Source organism: Rhineura floridana, chromosome 21 (assembly GCF_030035675.1).
Source record: "Rhineura floridana isolate rRhiFlo1 chromosome 21, rRhiFlo1.hap2, whole genome shotgun sequence".
Lineage (NCBI taxonomy): Eukaryota > Metazoa > Chordata > Lepidosauria > Squamata > Rhineuridae > Rhineura > Rhineura floridana.
This window is the reverse complement of record NC_084500.1, coordinates 15,901,418-15,924,048: the sequence shown is the minus strand read 5'-3', so window position 1 is coordinate 15,924,048 and position 22,631 is coordinate 15,901,418. Positions and strand designations below refer to the sequence as shown.

The window sequence follows — 22,631 nt, the reverse complement described above, 5'->3', positions numbered from 1 at the left end:
GGGAAGGAACCTTATTCCTGGAATGAGTTTCCTGCCTGGCTTTGATTGGAAGTTACTGTAAAAACAAAATCGTCTTAGGGTGACAGAAGTCTAAAATACGTGGACACGGGTGTCTCTTTTTAGCTTGTTAAAATATGTTAAACATTCAGGCTTGCACCAGTGACCCAACAAGAACAGGAGACTGAGCTGGGTGTAAAACAGGCCACAGTTTTATGGAACTGAGGCTTCTGAACGTTGGTGTAAAGTAGATAAGGATAATGCCGACAGGATGAACTGCCCAGGCCAATTCCTGTGTAGCCTCCGGAGGAATGACTGCAGGTTATGTGGGCTGATCCTGTAACTCTGTTCTTTCCCATCCCCCTCAAAAAAAAAGTGGGGGCCGAGCTAACTATTCATTTCTGCAGTCGAATTGGTTGTTACCCCCCCCCAAGTCCCTTGATTGGGAGAATTGTGAGGAGCCCACCTCTGGGCCACCATGGCACTGTCAGCCCTTTGCCAAAGCACCACAGAAGGTGATCAGCCCCTTCAACTTGCCTGGTACAGTTTTTGGCAGCTGTACAACGATGAAGCGGGTGGCGCCACCATCCAGGGTGGGCAGAATGCTGCATATTGCCATGATCACGGGAGTCTTCTGCACGCCGCAAAGCCCTTGCTCCACACCATTTCGAGTGATTCCAGCCAGTTGAACTTAACACCTGGGCATCACTGCAGGAACTCCAAGGCCTCGCATGCTGCACAGATTGGGTCAGGGCTCTTCTGTGTGAGCTGGTCACCCTTGCAGAGCTGGCCAATGCTGACTTCCTGAGGGCCTCTCAGGCATGTCTCAAGTAGCAGATTCCCTTCATGTTCCTTGCCGCTGTCATAGCTCATGTCTAGGCTCCATTACCAATGTTAACAAAATCTAATGGGGTTTTTGTATGCTTGCTTTGAATGGTATTGGTAAACAAAAACTAAAAAACATATGCCATGTTAACATGGCATGCTGTATAAAGCACATAAAGCAAAGTTTTTTCCAAAAGTGATTTGAAGGGATGGCTGGTGAATTCAGGGAAATAAAAGTTGTTATATGAATTTCTCCTTGTTGGGCCATTCAAATGGGCTAAATATTCCTTATCTTGCTATGCTATTGATGTGCTAAAATCACCAAAAACGGTATGTGCATTTCAAAGGGATGAAACACATGACCCTATTTCTGTGTAACTGGCTTGTTTTCAGTAGTGCTGAACTTATGAAAGAGTTTGTGACAGTATCAATAGCACTGGCTCCTTTTTTTTTTTAATTAGGAAAACGTTCATCTGTTGGCAGTGGAAATACGATATTCTGCCACCTATTGAAATGATTATGATTATAAACAAGTTGTCACTTGCTTTCCATTTAGCAACCCTTGTCTTTATCCAGAGTCTCCAACATACTCTGTTAAATACTTTTTTATAACGTGCCCTGACAACCAAGCTGGACAGTAATAAATAAATACTTTAACTTCTCAGAACAGGCTTGTGTGTGTGTGTGTTTCATTTTCTTGGATTAGGGAGTGGAGAAAAAGCCTTCTGGAACATGGCCAAAACTTCTGCAGTCACTTCTCTGGAAAACATTAAATGTTCTAATCTCTTTCCAGAAGACATGGGTTTTGCAAAGCCTTGTGTGCGTATACATGTGTGCACCACAAGGAAAATTGATCAGAACTTTATTTCTAAAATGTTTCTCAAACATGTGACAACCCCCCTTCTTTCCCAACTAATGGTGTATTAAATCATTGGTGAAGGCACTTCTGAAGGTTCATTTCAGCTTAATCTCATTAGGTCCATTCTGTGCCTTGAAGGTGAAGTAATTCTGCCTTTTTATTCTCCAAGATGGGTACTTCTTGCATCTCATCCTTATTTTGTAGTTATGTTTTCAGAGTCTGTCTCCTGATTCTTTTAACAGTAAGGGTCTGTGTTCCCTTTGTGTATCTTGCTCTCCATTATTATGGAGAATCGTGTACTCATCAGGAGCTGAATAGACCCCCACAGAAAGCACCAAGTTTTGCTTGTGTCCTCTGGATAATTATAGTCATGCAGAGGTTTCCTGAAGTGCATGTTCCTATGGACAACTAGCTAGGGCAAAAAAGAGTTTTAATAAAGAGCTTTTGTAAGGCTGACTCTTTCTCATGAAGGATGTATCTCTCTTGAAAACTTAAACTGAACCATTTTTGTTTTAGGGTGGTCAAAGACAGCAACTGGATTAGCGATTCAGTGTTCCAGGGTATGGTTTTATGATTTCAGGTTGACACATTTTTAACCTCGGGTAACACAGGCATGTTTATCTCCATATTGTCCCTGTTTGGTAGGTTGCAATTAACTCCAGGGAGTGGCTTGCCTACTTAGCGCAAGTCCGCTGCCCATTCTGAACCTAAATTCTTAATGGGAAGTATCTCACTGAGTTCTATACAGTTTATTTTTTGGTAAATATGTTTAGGTAGGATTGAGCTCTTAATCCAACATGTGTCTCAGATCATTATGAATTTTGCTGTTTTTCTCAAGCAACTCTTCTTTGGGGCTACTCGGATGCTAGTTCCACTTTATTTCTCCATGTGCTTGAGAAGCCTGCATTTCAAACTTCCCGGCCATGTGTAAGAAGTGGATATGCAAGTTAGAGGAGAGAGCACCTTTATTTATTGTTTGATTGATTGATTTATATCCCGCCCTTCCTCCCAGCAGGAGCCCAGGGCAGCAAACAAAAGCACTAAAAACATCATAAAAACAGACCTTAAAATGCACCAAAACAAAACAACTTTAAAAACATTTTTTTAAAAAAAGCTTTAAAAAATCTTTAAAAAAGGGTTAAAAAATTATTTAAAAAACCCCCAACATATTAAAAGCAATTCTAACACAGACGCAGACTGGGATAGGTCTTAACTTAAAAGGCTCCTTGAAAGAGGAAAGTCTTCAAAATGCGCCGAAAAGATAACAGAGATGGCGCCTGCCTAATATTTAAGGGGAGGGAATTCCACAGGGTAGGTGCTGCCACACTAAAGGTCCGCTTCCTATGTTGTGCAGAACGGACCTCCTGATAAGATGGTATCTGCAGGAGGCCTCACCTGCAGAGCGCAGTGATCGACTGGGTATATAAGGGGTAAGACCATCTTTCAAGTATCCTGCTCTTGAGCTGTATAGGGCTTTGTACACAAAAACTAGAACTTTGAACTTGGCCCAGTAGCAAATGGGCAGCCAGTGCAATTCTTTCAGCAGCGGAGTGACAGGTTGATGATACCCTGCCCCAGTGAGCAGTCTTGCTGCCACGTTTTGCACCAGCTGCAACTTCCAGACCAACCTCAAGGGCAGCCCCACATGGAGCGCATTACAGTAATCCACCCTGGAGGATACCAGTGCATGTACAACAGTGGTCAGGCTACTTGAATGCAGGATCTCCCTCGATCATGAATCTTGCCTTGGCCTGGAAACCAGCCATTATTTGTCATCTCCACTGACTTTGCCCTAAGTCTTCTGTGCATCCCAGTTGACTTGGGAGAGTCGCTCTCTGTGTGTGTCATGTCATGTCGCACTTTGGAGCAGGCAGAAGCAGTATAGGTCTCTTCTGCTTCAGCCTGTTCCAAAGCTCAGTATCACGGAGTGGCTGCCTCTGCTCCTCTGTGTGGGAAAGGAGAGGGGGAGGTCTCATGAACTTTGGAGCACGCAGAAACGGTGCCTTCCCCAATGCTCAGTGTGACATGAGAATTTCCTTTTGTTTTCTGCTATTCCTGGAGGAGGAGAGTCTGTGTCCTATTCAGCGTGAGGAGCATTTTCCCTCACATGTGGTGCTATGGAGAATCCGCACAAGGGCCCTTGACCCCGAGTGCTCAACAATCAAATGGCCCCCGTGGTGTCCTTTGGTTGCGTTTGTCTTACAGGTCTGTTGTGATAACTTGGGGCATTGTTGTGTATCATAGAATCCATTGCAGCTGGCTTTGAAGACAGCAGATATGTCTGCATTATGTGTTCCTGTTACCACAAAACAGGTGTCTTAAGTGACAGCGGTGAACAGGACAGGAGGAACTTCTCCAGGGAGCCTACCTATATTGTACATCCTTTTCATCACTGGAAAGCAGAGAATGTATTATAATTGTGATACCTGTTCTTTTGTTGTTGTTGACTTCTGGTTTTTATGGTACTGCCCTGTAGTAAAACTTTACTAAATGGAAATGTTTATTTTTAGCAGTGGTGTGAAAAGATCAGATTTTATTCTGATTTAATTTGCTTCCAGAGTTGTGCAGAAGTGGGTTTCAAGCTGCCTTCTTTTGGGGAAGATCTTCCCCTTCAGGGTTTTTTGGGGGGGGGGGGTGAGGGAATCTCAATGCATTGTAATTGATTATGGGAAAGTTCTAGGATGGTAGTTTCCAAACTATTGAAAATTGCTGAGGGTGTTGGTGGGCAGCTTGATAATTTTTCTGTAGTGGCAATTGTAATGTGTTGTGCAAGATGCTGTGTGATTTTTAATTGCACTCTTGTTGCTTCTTCAATGTATTTTACTGTATTACCATTTGAATTCTATAGAATAAATAAAGAAATATGAAGTAAAAGAAACAATAAGAATACAATTAAAAATCAATATGGACATTTAATGTCATGGATATGTCATCTCCCATCTTCATCTACAAATTTACAGATACGTTGGGGACCACCTGAATGAAGCTCACAGACCACAGTTTGGGAGCCCTTGTTTTGGGACACATTCACATGGAGCAGTGGCTAGACCTCGCGAGCCTCACTGTCACCCAGTATGAATGAGGTGAATCCTATAATGCACCCTGAACTTGGTGCATTTCAAAGAATGTGCACAGTGCAGCCTTTGTCAACCTAGTGCCATCCAGAAGCTTTGGACTACAACTTTCATCAGCTCCAGCCAACATGGCTGCAGGCTGGGGCTGATGGGAGCAGTAGTCCAAAACATATAGAAAGATCAGGTTAGCAAATGCTGTCACCATGTAGGGAAGCTTGTCTGTCACTTCTGATCTTCTCACTGAAGAACCATCATGCTCCCTGGAACACAGTTTGAAAAACACAGAAAATAGATGGTCCTCACCTTTGAAACAGTGTAGACGTTATTGAGTAGCTAAAGTCCAGTGCGGTTAGCAATTGTGTTGTCTGTTTGCATGTACAGATATTAAATGGCACTCTTCAATTTTTCATATTTTTGGTTAAGACAAGCCAATCTGCTTGGCTCAAACGGTGAGTGCTGTCAGTTTTATAAAAGTCAAATTGCTTCAGTGCTGTTGTGCCTAGCTGCTGTTTTTGAAATGGTTTCTTTCTTGGCTCACTGTGTTTTTCCAGTTCTTGCAAGGGTGAAGCTCACTGACCCGTGACATTTTCACATTTGCCTTGTTAACTTTAATGTGTGAGTTAAGAGCTGCTTCTAATGCTACGTTTTATGACTTGGGTTTTGAAAAAACACAAGCAAGTTGAGGGACTTGAAATGGCTGATGGCATGTCAGAATCATGATCATAAGAATATGTGACCGTTGCAGCAGCAAAGGTGCTGCAGCATAGTCTGTTGGTTTGCATGCCTTGTATACCCATTTGAGCATTAATGATGTTGCACAGACACACCCCTCTAGCTATTTTAGTGGTCACTTCCTACAAGCACTTAAAATGTGAGTAAGGACATGGACATGTCAGGAGTAGCCCTGTTTATAAAAGTGGACTATAGGGGCAGGTGACTAGGCTGTACAACCTGCTCTGAAAGTTCTGTGCCAGGAAAAGTGGGATCTTACATAAGAGGAGCCGTGCTGGTGAGACCAATAATCTCTTGGGTGGGGAACCTTTTTCAGCCCAAGGGCTGCAGGGCCAGAGGCAAAAGTAAGTGGAGCAGTGGACTCCTACCTTTTGTGCAATAGGTTACATTCCAGCCACAGATAAATAAATGGTTTCTACACACGCACACACACCTGGAAGGAGAATGGATGTGCAAGGAAGAGGCATTATAAGTCAAGAACACATCCCAACCAAGCAAAAGTACTCAAGGAGTGTGGAGCAGGATGCGGCCTGAGGAGGGGCTATGACGTAGGAAGAGTTCTGAGGGCCAGACAGAGAGGCCTGGAGGGCTGTGTTTGGTTTCCCATCCTAAAGTTCCCTACCCCTGGTTTTCTAGTCCCAGCATCCTGTGTCTTGTAGTGGCTAACCAGATGCCCATCAGCAAGGCACAATATCTGCTCCATTATTGATCCCCAGGAGTTGATCATTGATGGCCTTCTGTTTTTGGACCTGGAAGGTGCAATTATTTTAAATGTCTGAAGCTGTGTAGTTTCATATGGCATAATTTTATTTCCCCCTCTTCTGTTTACTATCCTCGGTTTCTGGTAATCATGAGGAAGGGGCATGGCAATGAAGCTTTGTCCTCTAATGGCTTGAAATCTTCTTCAGCCTTCCCCTCCCCTTTTCTGGTATCTGAGATTTTGGTAAGCACGGTCTGTGCACTTTGAAGCATAGCCTTGCAACTATAAGGGCTAGTAACTTGTTTTTAAACAAGCAAACAAAAAAGTAGTGGGATTCTCAAAAAGGCTATTATTAATCAGATATTACTTGCTTGTTACCTAAAGGTCTCTAGGCAACTTCCAACACATTTAAAAACATAAAGATAGATTATACCTTTAAAATATATTTTAAAAACACCTACAATTCATTAAAATGTATATTCTGTGCACACGCACGTACACAGAAACAAAACAATTTCCCCATAACAGCAACATGAACCTGCCCAAATACTACATTCTCTGCACCTTCAGAATTGGGGTACTGTATATATGCAGACCTGGATATGACACATTAGGGTTTGATAGTGAACAACCCATGAGAAAATTGATGGACATAAGTGTGAGCTTGTGTTTTAGATATTCATATGATGATCTGTGCTCTCTTAATGACTTCACATGAAATCACGCCTATGTAAATCTGACAGGCTTCGTTCTTGAGTTGTGGTAGTACTTGCCAGTGTGGCCAAGTTCAGTCTGCTCCTAAGATGTCTTGGTAGATATAACAGTTGACCACCATGGGCTAGAAAAATTCAAAGCTTTGGTGTATTTTCTAAAGAAACTCAATAACTTTTTTTTTGAGGTGAGGGTTTAGAGACTGTGATTAAGCAAGTATTGTCTTTATTATCTATCTAATATTGAGGCAATGAAATGGGTTTGGTGCTCAGAAAAAAGATATAACCAAGCATATGCGTTTTAAAGCTGCTGTTTATAAGTTTGTGTAATAGACAGTGTACTCACAATTCTTCAGATGCAAGCCAGCCACCTTCCTAAAGTGGTTACGACTATTAATGTGGTACATATTCTTGCCTGGGAATCACTGCAGTTGACTGAAAGAAGTGTCTATCTGATGTGCACAATAAACACACAATATGGAAGTTTCTGTCAGGTTAAACCATTTTTTTTTTTTTTGGCTGGGAGATACATCAGATTGATTCAAAATGGATATTATGGGTTCTGGGAAAATGCAGGGGTTTACTGATGCTTACAGCTCTAGAATATCTAGAAAGTCTGTGTCCTTTGCTCCTAAATGTAGACCTTGACGCCCGTCACCTGTGCTCATGGAGTCCTTAGGATAAACTCCTCTTCCCTGTATCCCGAGGGGACAAATCTAAACATTACAGAGATTTCAGCTAATGCCATTGCCAGTTCTTGGCAAAACTTGAGCTTTTGTGGGGGTGTATTGGAACAAATAAAAAAATATTAAACCAACCAACTTGAAACCTCTAGTATTTTGATGACCATCTTGTGTGCGTTCTTGAGTGAAGCAGAAATTCATGATGCTTGTATGTCATTCCTTCTATAATCCCTATAATTCCCTCTATTGATCCCAGTCAATGGGGATTGAGTCTCTCGTTGTTGACTTACCTCAGTGCTATTCCCAACTACTGTACTTTTATTCACACAAGTGTATTACAACCATTCACTCCTGTGGGGGAAAAGGATGGCGCAGGGGCGCTACTCCACACTGAACTGGTATGGCAGGCATGTTTTGTCCCCATCAGGCTATATCCCTGATTGTTTGTCTTGGTGATTCTGGTGGAATAGGATGATTGACAGTAGGAGAGTCCAATAGAATATGAGAGTGAGTGACAAGTGTAGAACTTCTATTGGAAATGACAGCTGAAGAGAAAATGGTTGAAGGGATGGAGAGAAAGAGGGAATGAGATGGGAAGGATAAAGAAAACATATATTAAAAAGTTAGCATAGTTGTAGAGTTAGTTATGTTAGGATATTTAGAGCTCTTGAGTATTGTGTATAAAATAGTTGTTCTTGATACATATTTTAATTGAATGTTTATGTTTTTAACTGTATTCCACTCTGGGTGGATTCTAAGGCTAATATATGTCCCCCCCCCCAAAAAAAGTCTTATGTGGATATTTTTAAGTAAGAAAATAAAGATAATGTCTTGCCACTCTCTCCTAAGTCAGTAGACAGAGGCAGCAGATACTGTAAGGGAACAGACTACTTGGCGGAGTAGCTGAGACACTGACCTAGTGACAACTCCAGGGACAGTCCCTGGACCTTGTGAACATCACAGTTTGGCAAAGTGTGTTGGGATTTGAAGTCACAGAATTAATTTATATTTTACAGGATTTGAACTACAGGAGGAAGGAATTTGGGCAATTCAAATATATAGGATACACATTTGTAGGAATTGGAAATAGTGGGTTATTAAAATTATTGAAGCCTTGAATCGTCCAAAATTCTGGTGACTAGAACATTAAAGGAAAAGGACGCAGAGCAAATGCAGTCAGATGTGTTGTTAATTTGTTTGTTTTGGTTTTAAGAGAGAAGAGGCAGAGTAGAGAATGTCTTATAAGAAAGCACACAACTCGGAGGGAGCTGACAAAGACACAAGTATGAATCCTGACTCTAAGAGAGTTGTGGGAAGAGAAAGGAAAGGTTGGAGATGGCCCATCTGGAAGAAGAAAGTAGTGCAACAGAAGCGTGAATTAAAGATGCTCTGAAAGGAAATAAGGAAGAAATGAATAAGCCCGGGTGGGAGTTGTAGCTAGAAGTCAGAGTTCAGTTGAGGTCTGCACTTTGCCCACTAGCAGGAAGGATGAATACGTCTTGGAATGGGCTGAGGTGGCCAAGTTGTCCAAAGCTGTGTGGGGGAAGCCAGAGGTCTTCAAGGCCCGTCAGCAGAGTATAGTGCAACTGATAGGTTTGAGCACTACAGGGTGTACCGTGAGCAATGATACTTTGAAATAGCCAGTAGTTTTGCTCAAAATCAGGAGAGGCTTGTGAATGAGATGCAGGAATGTCAGTGTCTCTGACAGGAGCACAACAGACTTAGTGAACGGTTCAGGTTGCTAACTGAGAAAAACAAAGCTGGAAGCTGAGAAGAGAGTTTTCATCCAAACTTTAATAATAATAAAAAAGCTCAAGAGTTGGAGTGCTTAATATGAGGGTGTTAAACATCTGCAGAACTTAACAGGAGTGAACAGTGCAAAGGTAGACCTACAGTTAAAGCTTCTTGAGCTTCAGACATCAATGAAGTGAACAAAGTGGGGAGCAAGAACAGGAATTGTTATAGAATTGGAACACTTGGTTGAGCACAGAACTGAAGGCAAAACCAGATGAACTGCTGGTTCTTGCTCAGGAAAAAAGGAAGTGAAATCTTGGAGCTTAAGTATAACCTGGAGAACAAGAAAGTGGCTTCCAAAATGGAAGAACAAGTCAGTGGACTAAAAGAATCAATTAAGTTTATAAAGCAGGTAGCACATCTTTAAGTGGAACTGAAGAGCAGAAAACTAGTTTAGAAAAGAGATTCCACCGTGAACTAAATGCCCATCTCAAGTTCCTAATTTATACAAGTGCACTTGCTTATAAATTAAAGGCACAAAGAAAGGAGTTGTCTCAAGTTGTCAAGGGGCTGCACAAACCTCTGGAAGAGGCAGGTGAAGCTAATAAAGGAGCACCAGATGATTTGGTTGAGATGGAGCAGTCAAAGGTTCCAATGAGAAAAGAGCTGAAGAAAAAGATTTGCAAGCTGCTAAAAGAGTTGGACAAGAGTTTTGGGCTGCAGTGTCACCAATATGCGGATGACACTCAGCTCTATCTCTCATTTAAGTCCTCACCAGAGTTGGCTGTGAATACCTTGTCCAAATGCCTGGAGTCCGTAAGTGGATGGATGGGAGAGAACAGGCTGAAGCTAAACCCCAACAAGACCGAGGTGTTGCTTGTGGGTGATAAGAGAAGGTTGGGAGATTTAGACTTGGTGCTTAATGGGGTGAGTTTACCCCTGAAGGACCAGGTCCGCAGCCTAGGGGTCATTCTTGACTCCCAGCTGTCCATGGAGGCTCAGGTTACGGCAGTGAGCCGGGCAGCTTGGTACCAATTACACCTGATACAGAGGCTGCGACCCTACCTTCCTGTACATCTGCTCCCACGAGTGATACATGCCCTGGTCTCCTCTCGCTTAGACTACTGTAATGCGCTCTACGTGGAGTTACCCTTGAAAACAGTCCGGAAACTGCAGCTGTACAGAATGCAGCGGCACACTGGATAAAGCAGAGCCGTCGCCGGGATCATATTACCCCAGTGTTGGTAGATCTACACTGGTTACCAGTTGTTTACCGGGCCCAATTCAAGGTGTTGGTATTGACCTTTAAAACCCTATACGGTTTCGGCCCAGTTTATCTGAAGGAACGCCTCCAGTATCACCAATTATGCTGCCAAACAAGATCAGCCTCACAAGACCTTCTCTCGGTCCCACCGGTCAAAACAGCTAGGCTGGTGCGGACCAGAGAGAGGGCATTTTCGATTGTGGCCCCCACCCTCTGGAACTCGCTCCCTTTGGACCTTCGACATGCCTCCTCCCTGATGGGTTTTCGCCGAGCCTTAAAGACCTGGCTATTCAGGCAGGCCTATGGGATTTCTGGGGTGGACTAGTTTTTATGGTGTACTAATTGAAGGATGGTTTTAGATGAATTGATGTTATGGTTTGTTGATTGTATATTGATTTATATATTGTATTTTGCATTGCTGTAAGTCGCCTAGAGTGTCCGTTAGCTCGGACAGATAGGCGACTAACAAATAAATTATTATTATTATTATTATTATTATTAATAATAATAATAATAATAATAATAATAATAATAATAATAATAATAATAATAATAATAATAATAATAATAATAATAATAATAATAATAATAATAATAATAATGTAAATGTCTTGAGTTTTGGCCACTAAGGGTAAATTGACCAAAGGGGGAGGCTTTGTTTTATGTCATTCCTTCAGGAGTCTGCAGACAACTTTTATTCAGAGACAACAGATAGCGACCTAGTTATAAAGCTGAGAAAGGCCTTTGCCACCAAGAGCTCTGCACCTATCATAGTTGAGAGGAACGTAAGCCCTGGGGAAACAGCTGTAAACTCAGATTGTGTTACATAGCAACATAGGAAGCTGCCTTATTCTGTCAGACCATTGATCTATCTAGTATTGTCTGCACTGATGGGCAGCAGCTCTCCAGGGTTTCGGGTAAGAGACTCTTAGCCCTTTCTGGAGTCCCAGGGATTGAACTTGGGACCTTCTGCATGCAAGTGGTGGAAGTCTGAATAATTGCAAAACCAGCAAAAGGGACTGTGAAATTCTGGTTTCTAGTTGTGACAAAGAACTTTGTATTACTTGTAAAGTTTGCAACTTGCTAAGGTGTAGGGAACAGAGAATCCAGCGAATGAATGTAGATGCAAACAGACTATTGGGATTGTACATAATACCTACTATCCAGGTGAATATGTAATCACCATTTCAGCAGGGCAGGAGACTGTGAATTGTGCTTAAAACTTTGAATTTTGGATTAAATGAGCGCCTCAGTCCTGTTTCTGAAGAAACAGCTACTTGGAAGGAGAGTTGCAACTTGGAAGGCCTTGTGGAGAAATTGCCAGCTGTGTTCGTGCAACTGATTGGCAAGGGGACACAAAGAAGATTGCCCCTGGATGTCTTTAAAAGGAACTGGAACTGAGGCTGTGATTCAGATTGTGTATACTGACTTTACTAAGTCTGAAGATCCCATTTGATCTAGGTGGGGATGTTCAAAATGTGCCCCGTAAATGGAATAAGGGGTTGTATTTGTCTAACTTATACTCAGAGTAGGCCTATTGAAATTAATGGACTTAAGGAAGTAATGTCCATCAATTTCAGTGGGGCTACTCGTGAGTATGATTAATGTTTGGTACAACCTATGGGTCTGTGGAAGTCTCTACTATTGTTCCAATGATTGAGTGTATTTAATTTTTTTGGTCTTATTATGCTCTGTTAACGAAACATGTATATTTCCTGGTGTCATAATCACAATTTTCTGTTTGCTGTCAAACAAAATTGGGGTGATAATTTGAAAAGGGGGGTATGATTGGCAGTAGAGTGAGTAGAAAAATGTTTGACAGTGGAGTGGAATAGATTGTTGGGTGGGATGAGAGAGAGTGACAGGTAGAGAGTGTCAGCTGGAAATGGCAGTTGAAGGAGAGTGGCTGAAGGGACGGAGAGAAAGACTTCACTCTTCTCCCAGGCATTTTAGCATGTGTTTTTAAATAGTTTTTAAATTTTTTAAATTTTGTTTTTAAATTGTTTTTTGAGTTTTAAAAATTTGTATATTTGTTTCTAATGTTTTTAATTGCTGTAAACCTCCCAGAGAGCTTTGGCTATGGGGTGATATATAAACGTAATAAATAAATAAATAAATAAAGGGGGAATGAGGTGAGAAGGGTAATGAAAGCCTGTGAGAAAGTTAGCATAGTTGTTAAGGAGAACAGTGAGTTATGTGAGGATAGCATACTGGAACTCCTAAGTATTCTGTGTAAAATGACTATTTGTTTTGCATGCAATATTCCTTAATTGCATATGTTTATGTTTTAATTGTTTGTGTTCTGATCTGGGTAGATTCTAAGATCTAATATATTTCTGCATACCTGCTGTCTTTCTGTACTCTAGTAAGAATGTATGGAGAGCGTCTTACTGCTCTATGTAAGCAGGTGGCAACAGCAGCAGCAGCAAGTATTTTAAGGGACGTTTGGACTCACTCAGTGGCTCTAGCATGACAGGGCCCAATTGTTTTTTATGGCAGTATTCAATTAACACATCTAGCCTGAGCAAGGCCATCTCCTCCCACCTTGTGCTTTCCCCAAATCTACTCCAGAGGGTTGGGGGAACCCCTAGAAGAAATGCAGGGGGCATGTGGGAAGAGGAGAGGACAGAACAGTCAGTTGCGCAAGCAAAAATCCTTCTGCTGGTGGCATGTTCACATAGCATTACGCTGGACACTTCTAAGGCTCCCAACGGATGTTGGTGGGAGAGTTGAGCACATTCTGTTAAAACCAGAGTGCTCAACTTCAGCTATATAGTGCCTATAATAAAAAAGACTGATCCCTGTTTCAAGGGTCTTATATACTAAAATTTGGCAGCTAGGGAGACCATGGAGTGTCTTGGTAGTGCAGTGGCAGAGCAAATGACTGGCATGCAGAAGAGCCCAGGTCAGTCCCTGGCATCTTTGTTTAAATGGAAAGACCTTTAAAGGGCAGGAGAAACCTCTGTCTGAGCCCTTGGAGAGCTGTTCCTAATTGGGTGGTCTGTACTGGGATTGATGGGCCATTTTCTATCTTACCTTAAGACTGCTCTGATATATTTATGTTCAAGAAGCCTTATAATGTATGGCTCTTCAGTGAGCACTAATGTTTGTTGCTGTTTATTATTGATGGCATTCTTTTTTGTTACACTTCCAATGAAAGCTTTGGGGTTTTTCTCTCTTCATCTCTGCAGATGAGGAAGATGGTGTATGGGAGAATGGGCTTTCCTATGAATGTCGTACTCTGCTTTTCAAAGCAATTCACAACCTGGTGGAAAGATGTCTAATGAACCGGAATTTTGTGCGCATTGGGAAATGGTTCGTGAAGCCTTACGAAAAAGATGAGAAGCCTATAAATAAAAGGTAGGATACCGTCTGCATTCTACTTTCCCCTATGTTCCTGGTTTGCAGCTTTGGGATAATGGTTATTTGTTTTGTACTACAAACAGAATGGTGAACTGATTCTTCATGCAAGTGCAGATCTCATGTGGTGATGGAATTGACTTCCATATGTTTGTAATTTCCTAAAAGAGAATCTGCTTCTGCAGCTGTTCTTGTGTAGTTTTGTTTTATATTTGCTTGTTTCGATACTAGTGGAGACAGGATTTTACTTCTACAGCCAGCAGTAGAAGTGTACAAGGTGTAATCCCATGGAGAAGAACTGTAAAGGTCTTTAGCAAAATACTGTTTCAGAATGTAGAAAACGATGGCGTGTAGCCATTAAAAAACAAATGCAACATTAGTGTAAAACATTTCATTAAAACAAACTAAAAGTCACAAAATAGTCAGACACAAGCTTTAGACTTCTCTAACACTCTTTTAAAAAAAAAAAAAAAAAACCTAGATATTAATGCCTTGAAAGATCCTTCTTGTCTTCTCCAGAAATAGTGAGGAAATGTGGAAGGACAGAACTCGAAAGCTTTCTCAATGCTTGGTGATGTTTTACTTGACTCTTAATAAAATATGATATATCACTGTTGCTTTGGGATTTAAGAATGTAGGGCAGTGTTACTCTGTTTCTGCCTTCTGTTATATATTATGTGAATTTTGTTGTTGAGTGACTAAAATATACAAGCTAGTCAGGTTTTAAGAATGCCTGTTGAAATTCTTCAGTGTATTTATCCTTTTGGGAAACATAGTATTTTCAGAATTATAGTTTCTTTTGCATTCCTACTGATTGTGGAGTGTCCTTTGAGGATTGCTTCACATATTTCCTACAGGAAACTATAAAATGGAACGGCAGGGGCATGCTTCTAAAGAGGCAGTGCATATGTGCAGGGGAATCCTATTTGGGTATGGGTTCTTGGCACATGTACATTGTTTAGGAACAGCATCTGCCATTCAACCCATGTATTTGCTGGGGGGGAAATTGGATAGCTGCAGTTGCTATCTAAAAGGGGAGGCATTTTCAGTGGTGGCTCCTTGCCTTTGCAGTGCCCTCCTTAAGGAGGCCCACCTAGCACCTTCATTGCAATAATTTATGTGCCATGGAAAAACACTTATTTTCCTAGGCTTTTAAGGGCTGCTAATGTCAGCACGTTTTAACTTAGAGCAGTTTTAATTTTACTATATAGTTTAATGGATTGTTGCTTTTTTAGCATGTTGGTATGTACACTACATTTTTTTCTGTTTCTGTCGCCCTTTTTTCTTCTTATTAGTAGTGATCCTGAGGATATACATTTGTTGAAGATGTGGAATATAAATTACGTAAATAAAATAAATGTGAAGGGGCTTTCATCTGCATGTATATTTACATGTTCTTTCAGAATGTATTAAGGCCTTTTCTGACCCCTGAATATTATTGACAGTGCCCATGTTCTGTTCTGGTGAAAATTCTGCTGCAGCCTGTGCTGCTTTTAGTCGGGCAAAGAATAACCCAAACAGCAGTGTATTCCTTCATAAAGAAATGCATGGAGGATAAGGCCATCAATGTCTACTAGTCATGGTTATTTTACCCCCAGTATCAGTGGTGCTATGCCTCCGAATAACAGTTGCTGAGGATCACATGCTGGAGAGCGTTCTTGCATTCTTGGTTATATCTAGTGACCTGTTTTCATCCTGCATTACTCACTGTAGTTTAAGTTGGCAGTGTCATGTTCTGATTGCAGCCAGGAGCCCTGGTTAAGGTTTTGTCTGATTTTTTATTCTGCAATTTCTATTTGAGACATATGTGGCTTTTTAGTGGTATAATAGTGCTTTAAGGACTTCAGTTGATGAAGCAGAATCCATACATTTAAGAAGCAGATGAATAAACAGAATAATAAAATCAAGGATAGTTGTGAAAGCTACTGCCAGATATTAAAGTCCTAGCATTCTGTACTATTCTGTATTATTCAAGCTATCTAAAAGATGTTGCCATACAAATTTTGATATTGGTTGTTGTTATGTGCCTTCAAGTCAATTACAACGGATGGCGACCCTACGAATCAGCAACCTCCAATAGCATCTGTTATAAACCATCCTGTTCAGATCTTGTAAGTTCAGGTCTGTGGCTTCCTCTATGGAATCAATCCATCCCTTGTTTGGCCTTCTTCTTTTTCTACTCCCTTCTGTGTTTCCCAGCATTATTGGGAATTTTGATATATATCTTTGGAATTGCAAATTCATGAAGGTTGGCACCTGTTAGCAGCTCTTCAGAAATGCTTTGGCAAATTTGTGACTTAGAGGTCTGTGAAAAAGGAATTTGTATTGGTACAACCAGTGACAAATTATGAAATGTACAGATCTGTTAGCAGTTACCAAGTAATATTTTTCAAACTGTTTGCTCTTAAAAGAACCATTTAAAACTATTATTTGCCTCAGATACTCAGCTAATGGTTAAGAAATGTCTGAAATTTTCACTTTGGAGAGACACCTAAGTAACCTGTGGTAGATTCAGAAATGTTAACATGGGACAGCAGCAGGCTTGAAACTTGTGGTGCAGAATTTCTTCTTCAAGGATCTGTAATTTCTTGAGATGAGATGTACTCAAGAATCTTTTCTAATAGATTCTTGAATAAAACTAGCAGCATCATAGTGAGATGTGCAAAAGCAACGCAGGCTTTCTTTAAATATATTAACTGCAACTCAAAGGCTGACATTGGAAAGGGCAAATTTCACTGCCATCAATCAATACATTTATTGCTTAGTCCAAAGACCCTTGTAGAGCAGACCTGAATACAAAACATGAAGACATTAAAAAACTTTCATACCATCACAATTAAAATTAATAAATATATGACTTGCCTTAAAATAGAGTTTTACTTGTAAAACAGGTAAACATTCCTATAACAGGAAATAAAATGATATTTAACATTTAATATAATGTCAGAGCATTTTATGCTCTCATATCTCCAAATCTCTGTGACACTTTACAGAGATGGAATCCAGGAACTTTTCTTAGTTACTTAGAGCTGTTCCTGAAGAAAATGAAATGTTGGGGTGTGAAAGAGAAACTCGGCTTTCTGTTACAAACAACAGATCGGTATGTAATCCAGAGGGTCGCTGCATTTGAGGTGAAGGCTGCTAGAGGCAGAAATTTCACTGTAGATACGGCATCATTCCCTGCTCTCCGGAACATCAGACTCCCTTAACGTCCTCTGAAAGTGAAGAATGTTTAATTGGAAAAAAATTAGGAGGAACTGCCTTAAACCACAGTGTAGATCCCATCTTAGTCAGTCCTTGTGGTAAGTTCAGTTCTACCTCTCACCCTGGAGTGGACTGTACTGAAAGTAGCAGGTGTATAGTCCAGACTTGTAGATCATAAGCTGGAGAGCTAACAGTGGCAGCAGTGCCCAAAAAGGTGCAGGAATGCCACCCCGATACGGCATTTACTGATTTTTCTTACCTCTCTGCCTCTCTTAGGCACCAGATCCTTCTCAAATATACACTGGCAGCACAGAAACAGTTTTTGTTTAATTGTAACTCACACCAAGAACTGAAGATAAGGTTTTTTATTTTTCTGCTGCTTTTGCCAGCCCTCCTTCTCTCTTCCTCCTCCTCTTCCCTTCCGCCCCTAGACTGAGGTCACATTATGAAACCAGAGACGTCAGGCATGTGCAAAAGTACTTAACTGAATACACACCTTCTTGTTTGGGATTAATCTGTCATAACTACAAATAACAACTAGTGTAGGTCATTTATTTTTAAAACTTTTGTCCTGCCTTTGCACCATTTAGATCCTCAAGGTGGCCTACAATCATCTTTTAAACTGTTTTAAATGAACAGATTAGGACTTGTAAAATAGTTTAAAATCAAACAGCAGCAAAGAGCATATTGATTAATATTACAGGCTTGAGTGAAAAGGAACACACTTAGCAAGGCATCTAAAGATAATGATGGCATCAGGCGAATGTGCTTAGGGAAGGCTTTCCATGTCTGGGGCACCAACGTGAGAGCACCCTGTTTCTAGTAGCTGCCCACCAAAAGCTTGAAAGTGGGACCATCCAAGGAAGACCATCTGATGAAAATCTCACTAGATGGGATTCATCCAGTGATTCTTTTGGATAATTTGTTTCCAGACGATTTAGGATTTCATCAGTTATACTCCTTGCTCTGTAAGGTTTCTTTGAAAAACTGGGGTAGGGGGGTAGGGGAGCACAGGAAACTGTCTTGCATGAAGTGAGACTCTTTGTCCATGTAGCCAGTTATTGTCTACTTGGACTGGCAGTGGCACCCTAGGATCTCCAGCAAAGGCCTTTCTTGATCACCTGCTACCTGATTCTTTTTAAACAGGAGGTGCCAGAGATTGAACCTGGGACCTTCTGCGTGCAAAGCAGGTGTTCTACCACTGAGCTGGTTTTGTTGTTAGTGCTCTTAGTTTTCTTTGTAAGTATGAATGTGTGTTTAACATGAAATTGCTTTGCATTGAGTGGTCTTTGCTTTCAGCTAGATTTAGGCCTCAGCTAGATTTAGGCCTCTGTGTGTGTGTGTGTGAGAGAGAGAGAGAGAGAGAGAGTACATACAACTGTCCCTTCTCCCTTCTACACTGCAGGCAGGAGTTTGGAGGCCTAAACGCTTCAGGTACTTATGCGTATGAGAGCATTAAAAAAACCCTCTGTAGCTGCCCTTGTATATGTTTTTAGACTACATGAGGTTTGTGTGTGTGTGTTTCCTCCAAACTGTGGTTTAACACCCTTAACTGTCACTTTTTTAAAAAAGGCCTTTCTTAAAAAGCAACATTAGATTTATGTGTGTCAGCCCTTTAAGGTCAAACAGTTATGATTCCACCAATTCAGATGAGCACCTGATAAAGGAAATAAGAATTGCCAGCTCTACGCTCCCTGTGTGTAATGATAGAATATGATGACCTGACCTCTAAAATGAATAAATGTATTGAAAGGCTGCAAAGAGTGCTTTCCTTTTTTTTATTAGGTAAAACTTTTAATGAATAATTCACTTACCACTGAAAGGGCAGAAATAATTAGTCTTTTAAGTATCTCTACACTTAGTCTGCACCCTTCACATTTTCCCATTGACATGGCCTGAGGACATTCTTGAAGGAAATTCCATAGTGGGAGTCAGACAGCTTTTCTTAAGTATTTCTCTTGTGGTTTAATTTCAGCCACTTCTCTCTTGCAACAGCTCTCACTGAGGAATACTACTGCTGCTTGCAGGCAGACCTGGGTGCCCCCCCCCCCCGGAAAAACAGCCATATGAAACATTTTTAAACAGGGGAAAATGTAAAATGTGTGCAGACTCGTTTTATGAAAAAGTATTTCACAGAGGGGAGAGAACAAGACATGTCTATTTATTTAGTACTTAATTAAATATATAACCCACCTCACCCTGGGGGGAAACTAAGGCTGCTGAGCTGCTGTGCTCCACCTTATGGGTTCTAGCTCCCGTTGGAAATTATTGGAATAAAGTAGCACTAAAATAATGCGAGGCCATTAATTTATTTTAGTGCAGCTTATTGTTTACAGAACCATCACTTTAAATAGAAAGGGAAAATGAAGAGTCTTGTGGCACCTGAAAGACTAAAGAATGTATTATGGCACAAGCTTTCGTGGACTACAGCCCACTTCATCAAATGCCTGAAGTGTTATCTTGAGTTACAGGTAGAACAGTATATGTGTGTGTTGTGCAAGCACATAACTCCCAGACACAGACACCCTTGCATATCATGCTGACAGACAAACATGGGGTGGATTGTAAATGGGTCAGAGGGAAATGAGTCTCTCTCCCACCCAAACCACACTATCCACAATCCACCCTTCAACAATACATATATATCTGTAACTGAGGATAGCACTTCATACATCTGAAGTGGACTGTAGACCACAAAAGCTTATGCCATAATGAAATTGTTAGTCTGCCACAATCCTCTTTGTTGTTCTTGCTGTAACATTATTTAAATGGGAGGTGGAACCCGTAATAAGTTTCAGCCTCATGGTGCTCTTTCTAATTCAAAAGATTTAGTAAACCATCATGCGGTAGAGATAAATAAAATGTAGGGATCCCAAGCTATAATATCTCTTACTGAAGCTCTCTGGTCACCCTACACATGTAGCCCTATTTAAATTAATGGAGATTGATTTGAAGTGACTCTGAAGCTAAAAATTAAAATTAGTTGATTAGTTAACTAAAAATTAGTGTGGGGGAGCACATCCCAAAACTTACATAATTAGATTGGACATACTTAGAACTGAAAGTGGGAGAACTTAGTGGCTGCTACTGAAAAATAATGCATTTGCTGATTTGTGGTTGGATTTAGTTTGAGGTGGTTTTCAGTTTTTGTATCTTTGTTAAATGATCTGTGGCAGCTGTTCTTGTATGCTGGCTCTGGATTTGAGTGTTGAATTTGGTTGTATTATGGTTCTGTTGTATATTGATTGTATGCTGCCTCACTGAGGCAACAAATATTAATAACTTTCAGACTAAACTAATTGTAGTTTCAGGGTGCACCCAGGAATATTTAGGGGTAGTTTGATTTGTTTGTAGATGACAGAAGGAGAGTCTCATTTGGTGGTGGGAAAATGGAAGCTAAATCAGGTGTTTTATCACGACCAGTGGAGTATGTGTCAAGAATGAACAGTCTGCAAATAGTCCCAGCTCTTCCCCCTCGTCCTCCCTGATGTAAGGTACATATTTTCATGGCAACAGTGATGCAAGATAGAAAATATTTTGCATTAGTATATTTTTCCATACGCTATTTTATTTTAGAAATGTATTGTTGCATAAAATTAAATAATAACGTAACGAATGCAGCCCAAGTCACATTGGGTGTTCGAAATTGATACAGTACTAGTTGAATCAAAGGTTGTAATTTTTTTAAGCTGACACTCCGTAATATATATATATATTTGTGGGCAGAACTTGTTGGGCATTATAAAATTGGTATGTTACCATTTCTGTTTCTTAATACTCCCTAAGATGAAACAATGTAGGGAAAAAGTGTGCTATTGAGTTACCATGTCTTTCAAGCACTCCAATAAAATAACTCCTAAAGAAAGCATTGGATTTGTTTCACAGTAACCTGTTAAGCCACACTGACAGCATAATCCTGCTCTAGGTGAGTGTGTGTAGGATTGCATCCTGAGCACACTTCATTATGCCACTTTTCCACTATTTATGAAACAAGTGAAATTTAACATGGCTTTTTTTTTAGGTTTATTAACTACAGTAAATGCATGTTTAAACATGCTGAATTGAATCTCCATTGATGCAGGATAGTTGTAAACGCACATCACTGCCTGGCAAACATCAAATCTACAATACTGTAGGTGGATGTTCTCAAATTGATCCTTTACATGACACTCTCAGGTTGGTCCCTTGAAAATCTTTATGATTTTCAAGCCCATACAATAGCTGAAAGTCAGTAAATTTGCAGCACTTGCAATCCTTTAGCATCAAATTCCTGAACTTTTCTGCAGTTGGGAAATCTAAAAACAACAAAGCCAACCACTTGATTGTTTTGCCCCAATATGGGACACCAAATGCATTCTCCCTCCATGACTTCAAAAGTCTTTTTCACTTGCAAAGAGTCATTCAGAAAGGGGTTCTAGGTGCAAATGCATTTGAATCTTCTTGTCCTCCTCTCCCCCCCCCCATCCCACCCAACAGATGCTAAATCTAAAGTTGCTTCATAATTGCATGGCAGAAAATTCTGGTTTGCCACTGGTATGTTGTTGTTGTTTATGATTATGATAATAATAATAATATTGCTGCTACTGCTGTTATTATCTGCAACCAATCCCACTTTGCAAGTTGCATACCTGTAATATACACTAAATTTAATGTGTAAGAGGTATCTAGATTCCTTCTGCTTGGGGGACATGCTAATATTTCACAGTCCTTTCTCTCTTTAAGGTTCAAGTGAAGCAGAAAACCAGATATTGCAGCCATAGTAGGAGTCTGTATGGGGTGTTTTGTGTGCTTATATAGCTTTGTATTTCTGCAAGTTGACTTGGGCCATTGTTGAGAGCAGTGACTGAGAAATCTAACAAATGATGATGGCTTGGTATCCAACAGAAGTTATTTCTGCTGTGATTGTGCGTTGGAATGCAATATTTCTGTAAACTTGGAAGGATAGAGTGTTGTTTTTAAAAAATAATAATAATGCAGACATCATTGGAATCAGTGGGGAAATTTAAAAACGGAATAGATACCAAGCTCAAGCCTCCTAAGAACACGGGAAGCTGCCTTGTACCACCCAGGTTAGTAGTCCATCTAGCCCAGTATGGTCTTCTGTGACTGGCAGTGGGTTTTTCTCCAGGATCAACTTCCTTGTTTTTCAAACTGGAGATGCCAGGAGTCAAGCTGTGACCTTCTGCGTGCGAACAGATGTCTAAGGTCCTTTCTGAAACATTTTGCAAATATTTTTATTTAAACAACAGTTACAAATATATCATCTGTTGTAGATGAAGTTGCAGGTTGCTGTAGCCTAAGGCACCCACGTTTAATTTTGTTGGCTTTTTATTTACTTATAGCATTTATTTGGGCCACCCAATAATATTTTTCTCTGAGTGGCTCTCAAACATAACAAAATAGAATATTAAAATAATAAAGTACAATATTAAAATAGAATCAGACCATTGCAGCATACAACTTGTTGAAGACAGAGATAAAATCAATTC

General features: G+C 40.5%; 1 protein-coding gene across 2 annotated transcripts in view; it reads left to right on the top strand.

The window, feature by feature from the left end:
• MED13 (mediator complex subunit 13) overlaps positions 1-22,631 on the top strand; it is a 122,236-nt gene that overhangs the window by 18,924 nt on the left and 80,681 nt on the right. For both annotated transcript variants that reach the window (XM_061605135.1, XM_061605136.1), the window contains exon 3: positions 13,770-13,938. In XM_061605135.1, coding sequence (XP_061461119.1) covers positions 13,770-13,938 — 169 coding nt within the window. The remainder of the gene's footprint in view (positions 1-13,769; positions 13,939-22,631) is intronic.